A 16381-nucleotide genomic window follows, 5' to 3' on the forward strand; every position below is an offset into this window, starting at 1 on the left:
TCTTTCTCTTAGTCATTCAGCCACCTAGCTTACTGGCTTCTTCACCTCAGCACTGAGATCTGCCGTCATGAGCTTCTCTCTTGTTGAGTCCAAGGCCTCTGTCGCATAGCATCACACTTTGGTGAGACTTTGGTTTCTCTTCACAAAGAAAGGGTGCCTTTTTACCCTTCCGTAGAATAACCTTAGTTGTAGTGTTATTTACAAAGAAATGCCAGTAAGCACTATTGTCACGTGATTATACGTAAGGCAACTAAAGAACCATTTTCAGATATTTTTTTATGTCACTGCCCTTATAGTCAAACCTTGGCAAAAAACTTGTTGAATTGGGATGGGCTTGACTTTAAATTTCGGACATATATTTCAATTTGGGCTTATTTTTTAAATAGACTTGTGATTGAGCTGGAATTGTGTTAGGTAAATATTAAGTGGATATCGATGATTTTAAAAAGTGATGGTATTTTAGAGTTATGTGCATTTTTAGATTTTTAAGAAAATAGGTAATTTTATTATTTTAGCCTTAAATATCAAAATCTGTGGTTTATTAAAGATTTAAGTACGTTATATGTCTATTTTATAGGTAACAATTGATTTTTGTTTAGCATTGTTGTAAGAAAATTCAGAGAAGTTAAAAAGTCCAGGTAAGCGGGATTTATATGCTAGACTTCACATAAAAGAAACGAAATGGACTGAAGTTGATTTGTGAAAATATGCATGTTATGTTTTGGAAAGAAATGTGAAAACAACCTCAGTTATGTATTCTACATTACTCATGAAATTTGTATAAAAGAGAATATTTTCTGTCATGACTAGTGTAGACATGAGCTATTTTTAATATTCTGTTTCTAAACTTTGCAAAAAGAGCAAATAAAAAAAAATTTGTGCATGATTATGTGAAGATGTTCTGAATCTGTTTTGATTATGAAGATGATATGATTCTGTTTAGTATTCTATTTTGATAAAATGTGGCATCTAAAAACTTTTGCCATGACATTCTGATTCTGTATATGGTTTTATTTCTGCTCTGCTCTAACCTTATCACGGGTGTAAAACTGTGGCCTCTGTTTGGGTTGGTACCAACATTTCTATTTCTAGTACACCTACTTTGGAAGTAAAGTGGTTTTCTATGTGGTCTTTCTTGTATGCACACTCAGAGCTCTAAGAATAATAAAAAGAAGATTTCACATTCTATTTATGCTAGGTTGGCCGCCAGGGTTTACACAACCCTACCACGGGGGTTAAATATGAAATTATGTTCTGATGTGATGTTTCAGCTATGCTATGCCAAAAGAATTTTGACTAAGAATATTTCTGAACTTTTGCTCTGATATTTTGATAACATGTTCTGATTCTGCATTCTGAAAATAAAAATATTTTGTTCTGCATTCTGAAGTCTATAAATGCTCATGTTTACTTACTAGTATATGTTATTTGCTTTCTGAGTTATTGATAACTCACCCTTTATCTCCATTATATTTTTCAGATAATTTTGATGGTTCAGCTGGAAATCAAGAGCAGTAAGTATTAGTAAGATTTGATGATCATAAAGGAATAAGTGCCAAAGGGTACAAATAATTATTGGAGAGTCCTTATTAGTAGATTTATTAATTTATATTATTTTGGGTATCATGAAACATGGATATTTCTGAGTCTTTAAGGAAATTTTAAGTTGTTATGTTGATGCATTTATTTGGTGTACTTGTAGAGGAACATATATATTTATGTTGAATGAATAAATTTATATTTTATGAAACCTTTGGAATATATATAATTGTGTCATGGGAGATGATTTTAAGCTACATGAGCTAACTCTCCGGACCTCCGGGATAGAGGCGTTACATTTATTATTCATTTAATGATCGGTTTGCCTACGTGTGTTAGGGGGTTGATTCGTTGGGCTGTTTGAATTGTTGATGGTAGGGCTGAACTAGAGGATGAGGTTCATGCAGTGTGGTCCTTTGCACTCCAAGCTCACTGGGAGGTTGTCAAGGTGAGAGTCGAGAGGGATGATGCAGAAGCTGCCTTTGCCCATGTGGATGCTTACTCCCATTCCCTAGAGGAGAGTAACTCTACTCTTCATGAGGACATATTTTATCTTCAAAGTGATTTAGAGAAATCGAGGGAGGAGGTGGCTCATTGTCACTTTGAAGCTAAGATCTTGGAGGAGGAATGAGACAATGGGTGAGATCGACCTGCCTAGAAAAAGAGCTTTAGGAGACTAAGGAGTGTTGCTGTGAGTATGCAACTACGACAGACCGAGCAGAGGAGTCCCACGAAAGCCTAAGCCTGGATTTTGACAACCTCAAGGGCAAGATGGAGAGACTTTGATGCTCGGCATGAGGTGGCCAAGAGAGAGTGAAAGAAGCTAGAAGACAAGTATGTTAAACTCAGGGATTCCTTGTTACACACAAGGAGGAAGGTTTCCTCTGAGACCAACATATAGCTACTCTAGAATCTAAGTTAGCTTCTTCTAGAGAAAAACTTGTTCGACTTTCTCCCTAACTAATAGCGGCCAAGGAAGTTCATAACAAGGCTTGTGGTTATGGGTACAAGCTGGGTCTGGAGAAGCCGAGGGATTATTTGGTGGAGAACGGGAACCCCCAAAATGATTTGAACACTCTAGTGTTGAAGATTCTCAAGCCTGACCACTAGCCCAGTCAACTTCTTGACTTTTGGGCAGAAATCTGATGCCTGATGCCTTTTCTCGTCCTACTCCGAACTTTTGATTGTTAATTTTTCTATTGTGATCGTGTTGATATTTTTCCCTTAGAAGGTTTTTGTTGATTCAGACTATGTTAATTTGGATCTTGCATTTGCTTGGATGTTAATGATTGTAGATTATAGTTTGCTCCGCTTTCCCTTCTCAATGTGCATGCCTTGATTTGTTTATTTGTTTGGGTTTCATTGAATGTGACTACCCCGAACTTGCTTGGCACTCGTGGGTTTGCCCAGTTTGAAACTTTCTTTCTTTCTCTTCAGATCGTTGTTCTCCCCACTAGAGAGTATCGTCGAGGAAAAGGGAGGAGCTCTAACTCCTTCCCTCCTCCCTAGAAACCTTATTTTCTAGCCAATCCTCCCATTTTAATATCTTCTTTTTGCATCTTAGAGTTGTTTGTTTGTTTTCATAGGATGACTTTTGATGCACCAATAAGTCGACCTCTTACCACCAAAACCCACCAAGCACCAACTAGGCAACTTCTTCCTACTATTCTCTTTTCAACCATACCAACTGCATCTCTATATGATGTGAGATCATTCATATGCCACCACCCATGCAACCCCAAAGACTCCTCATGTGCTTTTCTAGTCATTTCCCCTCTCTGTCACCTCCTTATCCACATCCTCACCATCTACTGCCCACAGACTCGTGTCCACCACGTGCCATTGGCCCACTAGCTTACCTCCCTCAGAATAATCATCCACAACCATTTACTCCTCCAAACAACACCCACCTTCACTTAGGTATCAGGTTTTGAAAAATTTCTGTTGTTTTATGATTTATTATCTACTTATTTGTTTGTATATTTTCTCAAGCCTATGCATGCAGGCCGGATTTTATCTGACCCGAATTGGAAATCCAAGTATTTGAGCATCCAATCCAAATAACTGGCTCACCTTATGAAGAACTAATATCCGTACCAAGTATTCATCCTATATCGGGTATATCCCCAGTGCGATCTTATGACTGTACGCAAAAACATCTATATGATCGATGCATAATTGCACCAACTGTTCTTTGAGATCTAGTGCCATGCTCGTTCCTACACTTGTAATAGCCTCTAGTCGCCCAAGGACAAGGCTACCAACTCCAAAGGCTCGGCCGCTTCACCCTTTCTCAATTTGCTCTCGCCCTAAGTTTTGATTGATCACTCAATGAGCTCGGGTGGTGGTGAAATAGGGCTTCCTTTTGCCCCTCCAAGGTGGATGGTGCAAACCTTTCCTCCTTTGTTCTTCAACTCTTAGATGTAGCATTCTGACACCAATATTTGTTCACCTCGAACCTCCCATACTCATGCTTCAATAAAAATTTTCATCTTCAAGTGGTAAGTCAACATGATCGACTTCATATTGTTAAGTGTTAGGAGCCCAATAATAGTGTTGTATGAAGAGCTGCTTCTCAACACCAAGAAGTCCATTATGACAGTTGTGGGGGTAGCAATTTATGTTTGTGAATTATTTTCATGTCGTGTCAAGTCATAAGTATTAGACTATATGAGCTAACCCGAACACGACACATTTAATCAAATGAGTTAGACCATAAAATACTAAAACAACTCATATAAATAACTGGTAACATGATACAACCCATTCAAACCATTTAATAATTAAACTTTTATTAGGTTAACTTGTACATGGCCCGTTTAACCCATTTCATATAAATGGATTGAGCTTATTACTATATTTTTTGAAACTGAATCAATATAATTTTATATATAATACAAAGATAACTAAGTAAATCATCCACAATTATAACTAGATTTGTGATAAAGTATTTTATTATCAATATCCAAACCAATAATATATGAGAAAATTAATATTTTCTAAACTAAAATTACATATTAACAAAAAGAAAAAGGGTTTAATAGTTTAAGATATTAAGTAGTCATACTAATATTAATATTACATCCCAACAACAAAAAAAAAAAAAAAAAAAGACATAAAACTAGACACTTACAAAATTTGTAAATAGAATTTATTCATATTATACGGATTGATTGCAAGTTGACTCATAATTTATATGTTTATTAATCGTATTTTATCGGGTCAAATTAAACCCGCTTATTTTGTGTAGTGTTCGTGTCGGATTCACAGGTCGTATCATATATTATCACCATCTAAATTGTGGTGTAGGCCCTAGTGTCTAGTCCCCGTAGAGACCATCAAAGTAATAGTGCCAATAGGCTACACTATCTCTCCCGAGAACCCCTTCAACAGTGTAGGTACTGGTCGTAGCCTATCTTCCTCAATTAACATTCTCTTAAATGCATCACATTATAGGACGTTTGCTAAACTCTCATTGTTGATCAGAATCTTGCGAGTTGTATAGTTGGCAACAAGCCAAGTGACCACCAAGGCATCATCACAGGGGTATAACACGCATTCCTAATCGACTACCTTGAAGGTAATGTTATCTTCTCATCTTGGCCATCTATTGTCGTCCGCTTCTTGTTTAACCAGACCATGTACTCCTTTAAGCTCCTATCTTCTCGTTGCTTTACAATGAGGAGGTAGGTGACTGACCACCTCCTCTTCCTACTAGCTATGAATTGTGTGAGGAACTGTCAAACAAGCTCTTCAAAACTAGAGATTAACCTAGTTTGCCAACTCCTAAACCATCTTTTAGTTGTGCCTTTGAGGGTCAGAGGGAAGACGAGGCACGCTATTTCCCCTAGGGACTCTTATAGGGTCATATGGGCCTTGAAAGTTTGCATAACCTTAAACTTCAAGGGGGGAGGGAGACCATCACTATCTTCTTTTTGTGCTACAAATTTGTGTTGTTAAGCAGATTGTCAACAAACGAGGGTGATCTCACTCATTTTGCCATTTTTTTGTATTTCTCCATCAGGTCTTTCAGGCTGTCTCGTGTACCCTTATCTTTTCGTCTTGGCCATTCTAAGTCGGCCCTTCTTTGCATTGAGACTCCTCATCGCACTGCCTGTCATGATCTTGATCTCCACCTCCCTCAAAACCTGTATTCCTCCTTCCCAAGCCCTGTTTCAACAGCTCGTTCTCCCTTTTGAGAGTTTCCATGGCTAATGTCATCCTCTGCAACTTCTCCTCCATCCTCCATCTCAATGAATCTCATCTATGCTCCATTAGCCATTAATTGGTCTATTGTAACTGCCTCTGGATCGCGAAGTGTATGGGAGTTTAAGGTTGCATGCATATGAGTCTAGCCTCAACAACAAATCAATTTGAGCAGTATAAATTTTGGATCCCATATACAATGTCAACTATTGAAACAATTCTCGGCAGTTCCTGCAACACTTCCAATAGCCACCTATGAAATAGGGAAACAACCTCAAATGATCCTAGTCGGTTTTTCGATGGTTAAGTTAGTGAGAGAAGTTAGACTCTCTAGACCAATCTAATAATCTTGCAATCTAATAATGCAGTTTATCACCAACATTACAAAAAAGTCATCACAGCAATTGACGTCAAGCAGGAGCAAGTGGATCGACTTCCACTCAGATAGTACAATATACAATCCACATTTAAGATCAAATTGCATTTGAACTAAACGATTATGCTCCAAAAAAATGGCCTAACTTCCAATACAATATGACCTTGACCATTGACCTCCTTATTTGATTTGAACTAAGAGTAATGATACATAAATTAGAATGCAAATATACAAAATTCAAATAAGTTGTTAAACATAAATTCTGTATAAATTTTGATTGTTAAATAAATTATACAACATATTTATAATTAATACTTATATATATATATATATAAATCAGACATTATCATATTGACTAATTGTAAAATATAAAGGGGTAAATGACTAATAAGTTGCAATAACCCCATGTGCGAGTAATATTACGTATCATCTATTTTCTCATCATTTTCATGATGTGTCATTAGATGATTGAAAATTATTTATTATATTTTACTTGTAAACCTATTATTTAATATCATATCATGAGATGATGAGAAAATGATGATGAATAGATATTTTCTTAGAATTAGGTATCATTTATTTCACAACTATTTTCATTTCATCTCATCTCATATAATAATTACAACTTTCCCAAATACCCACATAAAATAAAATAAACAATTCAATTTTTTCAAATCTCAAAACTAAAATAATATTAAAAAAATATATTCTAATAATATTTATTCAACTTTTAATTTGTATCTTAACTCATTTCATCTCATATGCGAAAACAAACGAGATCTAACCTCTTCCACCACGAATTTCTTCCATCTTACTTAAAGGAAATACATGTCATCTCTAGTGCCACGTGTTGAAGATTTATAATAATTTTAAATTAAAAAAAAGGGTAATGCTACTCAATTCCATAAGCCCCTCTCAAACTTACTACTGGTGCAAATTTTACTTTTTTCTTTTTATTTTTTTCTTTTTTTTCAAACAATTTTTTAAACATTTTTAAAAAATAAAAAAATACATCACTTCACCAATAGTCACTTACTAAATCGTTAAGAAAAATAAATAATAAAATAAAATAATCAAACAGTAACTTTAGTAACTTTGAGGGGCATTTTAGGGGAGAGAGAGAGAGAGAGAGAGAGGAGGGGGGTAGGCGGAGGGAAAGGGACCACCCCACCTGCCACCTATTTATTTTTTCTTTTATTAATCATGGTGTACCGAAGTGTCATGTGCCTCATCCCCTGGTGGACCATTAAGCATGCTAACACTTTAAATATATATATATATATATAAAAAAAAAACTGTGATAATTAAGAGATGAAAAAACATATATATATCTGATACCTCATTATGCTTTGCCATTCCAACTACCAAGTTGGGCCTAAACCCTTGTTTAGATCCAACCACTTTGCTTGCATAAATTAATTGGAAAAGCGAATGCCTCCTGGTAGCATTTCATGATTTGTATCAGGATTTTTTCACTTAATTGAGCTTGATTTGTAATGTCTGAAAGGTTACTCTTTGCTCACCACAGACATTACTGCTAAAATCTATAAACTGTCCAACAGGTAACAGCTAAGTAACAAGTTTTTCAAATCCACCAGAACTAGATATTGACACTCAGTAAAATCCACCACTACAGCATGTTCAAAACTTGAGGAGGACGTGGTAACATGATAAAGACTGCAAAATCATGATCTCCCCCAATAACAAAGAATATGATTATTTTCACCTTTTATCACAAAAATAAAGAGGCCTTTTGTTTTTATACATACATGATGATCGATGAGAACTATCGTGCAGAAGGCCGTGCGATGGATTCATCAAATGAAAGGTAATTATCAGCACCACCCATATCCAAGAGACCCATATTCAAGGAAGAATGAAGAGAGTTCCTTGATATATCATCTGAGTTGCCTTCTCTTACAGACATTGCTTCCTTCTCAATCGTGATTGCATCTTGTATCTCCTTGAGAACTTCTGAAATTGATGGTCTCATGTGTCCGTGTGGTTGGACACACATCAGAGCTTTCTCTGCGATCTTCCACATTGATTGGATGTCAAATTCATCATTAAGTGAGGGATCGATGATTCCTTGAATGTCCCCGCTCTCGATGTGTAACTTTGCCTGTGAGAATCATACCAAGTAATTTATCACTTGATGGAAAGTTAATGAAACAAAGGTAGGGTTCACTTCCACATCAATCCAATTGTAACAATGGTCCACGTTTTTCACCCAAGTACTTCTGATGATAACTTTAAGAAAACTCAAAAAAAGTGATAAGAGAAAGCTGAAAGAAGATTGGTATGTATCTTTAAAATATGAAAAACTACTTAAATTGACTAATAAACATGATTAATAACAAATATTAGGGTTTCACTTAATTATCATGAGTCTCAATGCCTGTCTCAGCGGAGAAAACCATACTTACCCACTGGACTATGTTCCGGCAATTAACACCAAAGTTTTCATTAGATATTGCTTCTTGGCCAGATATCAGTTCAAGAAGAATGACACCAAAACTATAGATATCACTCTTGTCCGTCAACTGCTGTGAGATATAATACCTGCATATCACAAGCAAAAAAAAAAATCCATTATTATGTAATATAATACACTATATGGCAGCCAGTTGATCCAAGAAAATTCTAAACAGGTTATGCAACCCATCTTAATATATGAGGAATTAGATTATGTCAGAGGCTGCTACATGTTTTGTATTTGCAACTTTCTTTTTTCAAAAAGAAAGACGACACAGGGTGATCATGGCTGCAGAGTGCAAAATGCTACACCAGCAGCGGCGGGTTTAGATGTTTCACCAAAAAGCAAGTAAAGTCGTGCAAAGCTTCATGATCAGATCACAAAACTTAGCAGAGACAAAACTGGTGGCCATGGCCCCCCGCACCCTAGTTTTGATTTTTCTTAGAAAAATAATATAAAATATATATTTTATTAACATATATTTAATTTTGATTACAAAATTTACATGTTCTTTTCATATATATGTGCGTTTGTATGTTATATGTGCCTAAAAATTAAAGCTTGACCACTGAAAATTAGGCTTGGTTCATAAAAATTAATCCAAGTTCAATTAATTAAGGAAATGATGGTGAACTTCTGCTTGGGTGTACTGGATTTGTGATATTTCTTTCTCGTTTCTTCTTTTCCACTCCCTGATAGATATTTTTAATGGTTTTAGTTTTTGTCAGGAAAGCCTGTTCTTTTCCTGAAGCTCTATGTCTTGATGACTGTTTCATTGTATCTACCTTGATTATTGTTTCTGTTGGCCTTCGAAAGTCAATAATTTTATAACTTTCTATTAATATTTTGTTTCCAATAAATGACTTTGATGTTGTACATCGAAAGACAATTTGTGGCGAAAATTAGTACGAACTGTCACATATGATTTTCAGGATTTAAGAATATAACTAGTTCCATTTCAATGGGTGATTGACTTGAAAATTGAAATATTTAAAAAAGAAGTATTGTCTTTTATTTTGTTTATATTTTGTCAACACAAAAAATAGATACCAGTTTTATTTTCAATATATTAATCTAATCTCATATCTTAGGTTTGATATGATGCTTGACTTGGTCAAGGAAAAATTAAAGGATCTAAGGAAGAACGAGAAAAGCCTTACTCAGGATCCAGATAACCTACAGTGCCCCGCACTATGCTTGACACATGAGAGGCTCCATCCACTGCAAGTTTAGAAAGACCAAAATCTGATACCTTTGCTCTCATGTGTTTGTCAAGAAGAATATTACTGCTTTTCAAGTCTCTATGAATAATGGCTGGAACACAGCCTGTATGAAGGTATTCAATCCCTAAAGAAGAATGAGAATATATGAATCAATTTAAACAATCTATAAAAGTGGAGAGCTTTTCTGTTAGTGATACAAGAAAGAGTTTATTTTAGCTTATGAACCTTTTGCAGCATCCTCAGCAACTTCAAGTCGCTTGATCCAAGGGATACTCTGTTCATGCGTTAAAGGGCCTATGAAATATTATTTATAAGTAATGGGCATATAAAAAATTATACATGGTTGAGCATTGAATGAAACTCATATTGCTTTATTGAGAAATATGCAGGCTTACCATAAAGATGTTCCTTGAGAGTTCCATTATGCATGAACTCATAAACAAGCATGCATCTATCTCCTTCTTGGCAATACCCAAGAAACTGTACCAGGTTCCGGTGATGTATCCTTGAAAGAAGAGTCACCTAGATCCAATTGAAGCATACCCAACCATAAAAATCAGTTTCTAATGTCTAACAGCAGTAGTGCCACCAAAGAAAACAGGACATATTAATTATGATGAAAACCTTTAATGAGCATATTAACTTAAAAAAAAATTAGAATGGAAGAGATCAAAGTTTCAAAACCTCCCCATTCTCCATATTTTTCCAAAACAAAAGACAAGAAAGTAGGAAGCACAGCAAGCACAGCAAGGCAATTTCAAAAAAATTTAAGGTGACAAAATAGATTTAAATTTCTGGACAAGATACAAGTGCTGTACACAAGGATTTGGGAAGGGCCTCTCATTTCCACTTTGTTTATATACAACTCAATGGAAAATTTTGCAACAGTCCCATGCCATTGCGTTACATTTCAATTTGGAAACCTTCAATAGCTCATAAATAGGTAAAGATAACAAGACTAATTCAGAATATGGAAGGAGGTACGGATCACATGAAAACTTACCTCATTAGAAAATTCTCGCTTTCCCTGATAAGAATTGCCGGTTAGAACTTTAACTGCAATTTCTTTTCCATCTTTTGTTTTGCCATAAAATACAACTCCAAATCCTCCAGAACCAATTTTCTTCTCAAATTTTCTTGTAGCATCTTCAATCTCATAGAAAGTGAAGCACTGTGCGGCTTCTTTGGGAGCATCACTCTTGGAAGGAACTAGCCTTCCAACAGGCAGGGCATGTTCAAGTTGGTCTATAAAAAATAAAAAACAAGGGTTTTTTAAAAAAGTAACAAATAAAAAAATTTGTGTTGAACAAAACTGAAATTTTACAAAATAATTCATTAATTTGGAGATTGCTCAAGAGTCATACCTTGCTCAGAATACTTTTTCTTCCCTTTGCTCATGAATAGGCACGACACAATAGTACCTATGAGCAGAACAGCAGCCCCAACTGATGATCCAATAATTATATTGATGCGGCTTCCTTTTTTGTTCCCTTTTTGAAGATTGATGTTCCCAGAGAAGCTGAGTAGAATCACAGTAGAAAGGGTTAGTGTATTGGAGTAACGTATATACAAACCCCCCCCCCCCCCCCCCCCCCCCCCCTCCCTCACAAAAAAAAAAAAGAAAAAGAAAAAGAATAAAATCAAACACATGTTAGGAGCTAAGGGACAGATGTCTACGTTCATATTCATATAACTTGTCAACAGTATTACAATTCAACATATCACATTGGCTTGCAAAAAGAAATATAAGACATACTGTGGAGTGTATGACTTTATCTAAGCTAAGAACCATGAGGCAGGGCCTTCGTAGCTACTTTAATCTCCACATTAGACACATAACAAAATTATAATCAGCCATAAAGAAACATAAGTAAACCAAGACAATAATCTAATGTGCTCAGAAGCACAGTGGAATCTTCCCCAAAACAACAAATCTTGGAAGCAGATGAAAAATAAAGGTTGTTTTCTAAAGAGTATGCCTGCTAGACACAGCCAGTTCAAAATGCCACATCATTCCTACCATAATTGTTATGTGGTTATCCATAATCTAAAACTTGCTAAAAAACAGACAAATCTAGGTCTCTGCTCTGCAGGCTAGAACCATGCTAACAATGAAACTAGTTACAGAATTGTCCATCTTTAATTTGAAGTCTTCTTTTCATGTCACAAATAGGAATGTTGACGTTTGCTTCTATTGCTACATTTTTTTTCCAATGGCAGTGTCTATGCTTTAACATAAATGGAAAATACATACACTAGTAGACACACACACCACAAAAATGATTCTATGGATGAAAACAAATAACTTGGGTAAAAATATACACCAATGTTTTCATCTCAATGCAGTTATCATTTTGAGGTTACTATTTCTCAAATTTGTAAGAATCTCATATTGCATTTTCTCTATTTGTAAAACGTCATACTCACTTCAAAACCAAGTTTTTATTGAGAAGTCCTGAGGGTACCGTTCCGGACAACATATTGTCTTGCACATACCTGCAGCCATCAGATGCATCATATCTATAAGACCTTGCTCAAACAGCAAGGCAATGCTTACAATGAACAAAAACAATATTAATATGTCGTATTACTCAATTCTTGATCATATATCAGATAAGATCAATCGCTCAATTTCTTCACGAGAAGATCTGCAAGAGTCTTTCATATTGCATGCTAATTAGATAACCAATATAAAAGTCCCAATAACTTACAGTTCCCTCAAATTTGGTAGATTCATCAAAGAGGAAGGCAGCCCACCCGTCAACTGATTATTCTCTAGATGACTATTCAAGGCAAAGATCATGGTTAGCTTAGTTTTTTTTATATATAATAATATGGTTAGGAGAACAAGTCCTCTTATATTACATGATTTTCAAGTCCGTGCATCCAGAAAAATCAGGTATTGGACCAGTAAGTGAATTACTATCGAGCCACCTGCAACCATAAGAGAAATGGATGATTAAACTACAACAATCATCAATACTTGTGGAACTAAACTTGGAAACCAACTGTTACAATTCAGAAAAATGGAAATGCAGTACCAAACTTACAACTCAACCAAACCAGTCAACTTTGTCAAGTCTGAAGAGATACTCCCTGTCAAGTTCTTTCTAGACAATGAACTGCCAAGCACCAGGAACAGAAGTAGTTGTGATTATATTAGTGGCATTGCTTTTCATTTCTTTAGAGACTTACCCTTCAAAAGAAGCAGAAACGAATTGAATATTCATAAGAAAAAGCCGTAAGAAGGCTAAACCTTTACATTTTAGTAATCTTTGGCCGTGGATCTGAGTCACACTGCACCCACGACCATGGAACTGGTAGACATGGGTCACCACCTTCTTGAGCCCAGTCTGATGATGAGTAGTATGAAACCACGTTTCCAATAACTGTTCCTGCAACTCACGAAAACCCATGTTAGAGAATGACACTCAAGAGCAAACAATCACTTTGCCAAGGACAATAACCATGTATACTAAATTACAAGCTGGAAAACATGATTTTAAATCTTATGCATGCACTCAAGGAACCATTATTACTCTTACCGTCCAAAGAACCACCATTTTTCTCCAGATACTTATTAATCTCCATAGCATTCAAAAGAGGCCCCATCGAAGAATCAGATGTTTTCCCAAATCTGAAAGATAGTACAAAGGGAAGGGATAAATTTGCAAATCCAGGCTCATAAAGACGATATTTTCCGTGAGCATTCTCTTCGATATTGACTACAGCCTTGCTGATATCAGTGTTGCCTGGGAGTATCAGTCTGAATTTTCGAGACTCATCTGAACCCAAATCTTCAATTTCTGCAAAGTAGCAGTATGCCCATCCAAAACCAGGAAAGCCATCCAAGTTCAACCGGTATGTTAATGATCCATTTGTACCAACTACAGCAGTCTGCATCACTTTTTCAGGTGGGTTGTCATCACTGTTAACATCAATTGGCATTTTGGTTGACACTTTTTTGGTTCCAGCAGCAACATCGACAAGGTAATTTGCTTTCTTCAGAGAGTCTGACTCCCATATTCTATCGAAAGGGTCGTCAGGATACCTAAAATAGCAGTGATATCCATCATTTCATTGTATGCACGAATCTTCAGCAATAAATATGCAGCACGATGAATATGTGGCTAGTATGCCTTTCCTAGCTCAAAGTTCTTGCGTTCTTAAACTGTTAGGCTTCCGTGTATGTCAGAACAAATTGAGTAAATAATCTGCGTTCCTTCCCATATTGGTTAATGGATGTTATTTTAAATGCATTCAGATAACAGCATATTAGAATAGTAACGCACTCAGACAATTGTGCATTTGAAATAGCAAGCTGCAAGGTACTTCTAACCAGATATTCTGAGCATACCTGATGGGAGCTTCAGTATCAGCACCAAAGTTTATCCTGGCAGAGACACTGAGGTAATACTGCTCCTCAAATTCTGTGTAGTAAATTGAACCATTAAATTGTCGAAGCTCTAGAGTAGATATAAATGGCTGCCCAGTAGTAGCATTGGATAAGCACACACTGATAGTAGGACTTGAAGCCAGGAATATCAACTCTCGGACTTCCATTGTGCTAGCATCTGAAATGACTATTGTAGACCAAGGAGTCGCGCCGAGGGAAATGTCAAATTTTGGATAAACATTGTTGCTGTCAAAGTTACCATACAAGAATGTTGCTCTTACAAGGTACCTAGTTCTACTTATGACATTAAGTGTGTAACAATACTTCCTGGAATCAGCTGGAAAGTGTCTTAGGGTCATGTATTGCTTGCGTGTCTCATTTGCAACAGATATGTTAGCTGTTTCTCCATAAATAAGGTGACTGTCAGGAGTCCACTGAAGGCCGAGGCCATCAGTGAAGTTTTCTTGACCTCCACAGTCAAAACTAACAAAACCTGCTTCACAAAGCCTTACGTAATTATCAACAAAGATGTATTGAAAAGCAAAATAAGAAGCATCAACATATCTTGAAATAAATCAAATCTAGCAAGAAAATAAAAAGAGGAAGAAGAAAAGCTCATCACACATAATAGTGGCACTTGGTATCAAACATGAGTTTAAAGCTTCAACAGTACATGATAGAAAAGAAACCGGATAGCATGCAGCATGCAGCATGTAGCACATCTAAAATGAGCATAAACATTGATAAACTAATTACCAATGTAGCGTTTGACATGAGTTCCAAAATTACATTAAATCACAAGAAAAAACTGAAGCTGGATCTTCACTTGTTTATGCATCAGATAATTTACAGGACTCAGACACATTCGACCACCAAAAACAATCACACTTCCCACTACATCCAAGTGACTCCTAAATTCATTCAAGTCCCAGCCACTTATAAGCATGTAGTTTACGTTAACTTCAATTAACAAAAGAAAAAACGACGGTATATTTATGCATTACAAATCTTGCAAGACTACCAAAAAAGCTAACAGTTTTAGGTAGTTGTAGGTAAGAGAACATTATTATTAATATAGCCTGAATGGCACAGTTGAAGTTTTCTTGATCTTTTAGGTTCGGAGAGACCGAGTTGCAAGCACAGCGTTTTCATTTCAATTACTATTTATGCCTTGGATTCTTTATTTTCTCTCTCTCTCTCTCACAAATTCTTATGCTGAAGAATAATTGGATCGTACTCAGTTTCACCCAACCCAAGAATCGAAACAAGGAAAACCCTGTGCCGTATGCTTCGATTGTTTCCACTTCTTCAAATGCGTCATTTGTTTGTTAGTTCTGGGGAGTAGGACTATGGAGATATCTACTTTCCCTTCCTCTTGTTTAGAGCACCAATCATAAAGCAAATGAAAGATGCAAAAATGATAATAGGAGCAATATTAAGAAAAGATATACATACAAAGCAAATAAGAACAGAACATTTAAACCCCATAAGAAACCATAAGAAAAAGGTACATAATTTTGCTTAATTCTTGCTTACACATACACAGAGGAGAAAAAGAGAGAGTGAGAGAGCACCTCGCATCTGGGCTGAGGACACATCCAAGAAAAGGAGGAGGAAGAAAGAGAGAGAGAGGAGGAGAAGCCGAGTCTCCATTACGGGTGTGAAAAGCCAAACTGAAGAGGCTTGAGAAAATGATGCCATAACAATGGTGGGAATAAAGAAAGAAAGCAAAGCAAAGAAACAGAGAAAAGCCAGTCTCTGCTCTAAAGATATAAAGTCGCGATGCCACTTACTGATAAGATTTAAAAAATAAAAGAAAATCCAAGAATTAATAATCTAAATCGGATAGAACAGAACTGGCTTGACTTGAGTCAGTCTCTCTCTATTTTCCGTTCTTTTTATTCAAAGCGTACGTGAGTGAGTGATTGACGAGTGGTTGGAGGGTTAAAACGACGGCTTCTGTATAGAGTTGTCCTTTTATAGGGAAGTGATGTTTATCCTTTCGGTTTGGATACTCAGATAATTTCAAAGTATTTTATAAATAATATTAAATAATAATAAAAATTAAATAAATAATAATAATAATAAATAATAAAATATTCTGAAAATACCTTATATCAACTAGGCCTAAACTCCTCGAGTCAGTCGTTACTCTGGTTTAGGTA

At 35.9% G+C, this 16381-nt stretch overlaps 1 protein-coding gene across 1 annotated transcript; it reads right to left on the minus strand.

Annotated features, from left to right (window-relative positions):
- Nucleotides 1-7620: 7620 nt before the first annotated feature.
- LOC121265220 (probable LRR receptor-like serine/threonine-protein kinase At1g67720) lies at nucleotides 7621-16130 on the minus strand. Its single transcript, XM_041168759.1, has 15 exons — nucleotides 15791-16130; nucleotides 14178-14709; nucleotides 13366-13871; nucleotides 13083-13215; nucleotides 12871-12942; nucleotides 12686-12754; nucleotides 12532-12603; nucleotides 12248-12316; nucleotides 11185-11339; nucleotides 10824-11065; nucleotides 10216-10342; nucleotides 10046-10114; nucleotides 9758-9944; nucleotides 8548-8683; nucleotides 7621-8243 (listed from the first exon to the last, which is right to left on the minus strand). The coding sequence occupies exons 1-15, from the start codon at nucleotides 15915-15917 to the stop codon at nucleotides 7908-7910; spliced, it is 2832 nt and encodes a 943-aa protein (XP_041024693.1). The 5' UTR covers nucleotides 15918-16130; the 3' UTR covers nucleotides 7621-7907.
- Between the last annotated feature and the right edge of the window lie 251 nt (nucleotides 16131-16381).

This window comes from Juglans microcarpa x Juglans regia, chromosome 5D (assembly GCF_004785595.1).
Source record: "Juglans microcarpa x Juglans regia isolate MS1-56 chromosome 5D, Jm3101_v1.0, whole genome shotgun sequence".
Taxonomy (NCBI): Eukaryota; Viridiplantae; Streptophyta; class Magnoliopsida; order Fagales; family Juglandaceae; genus Juglans; species Juglans microcarpa x Juglans regia.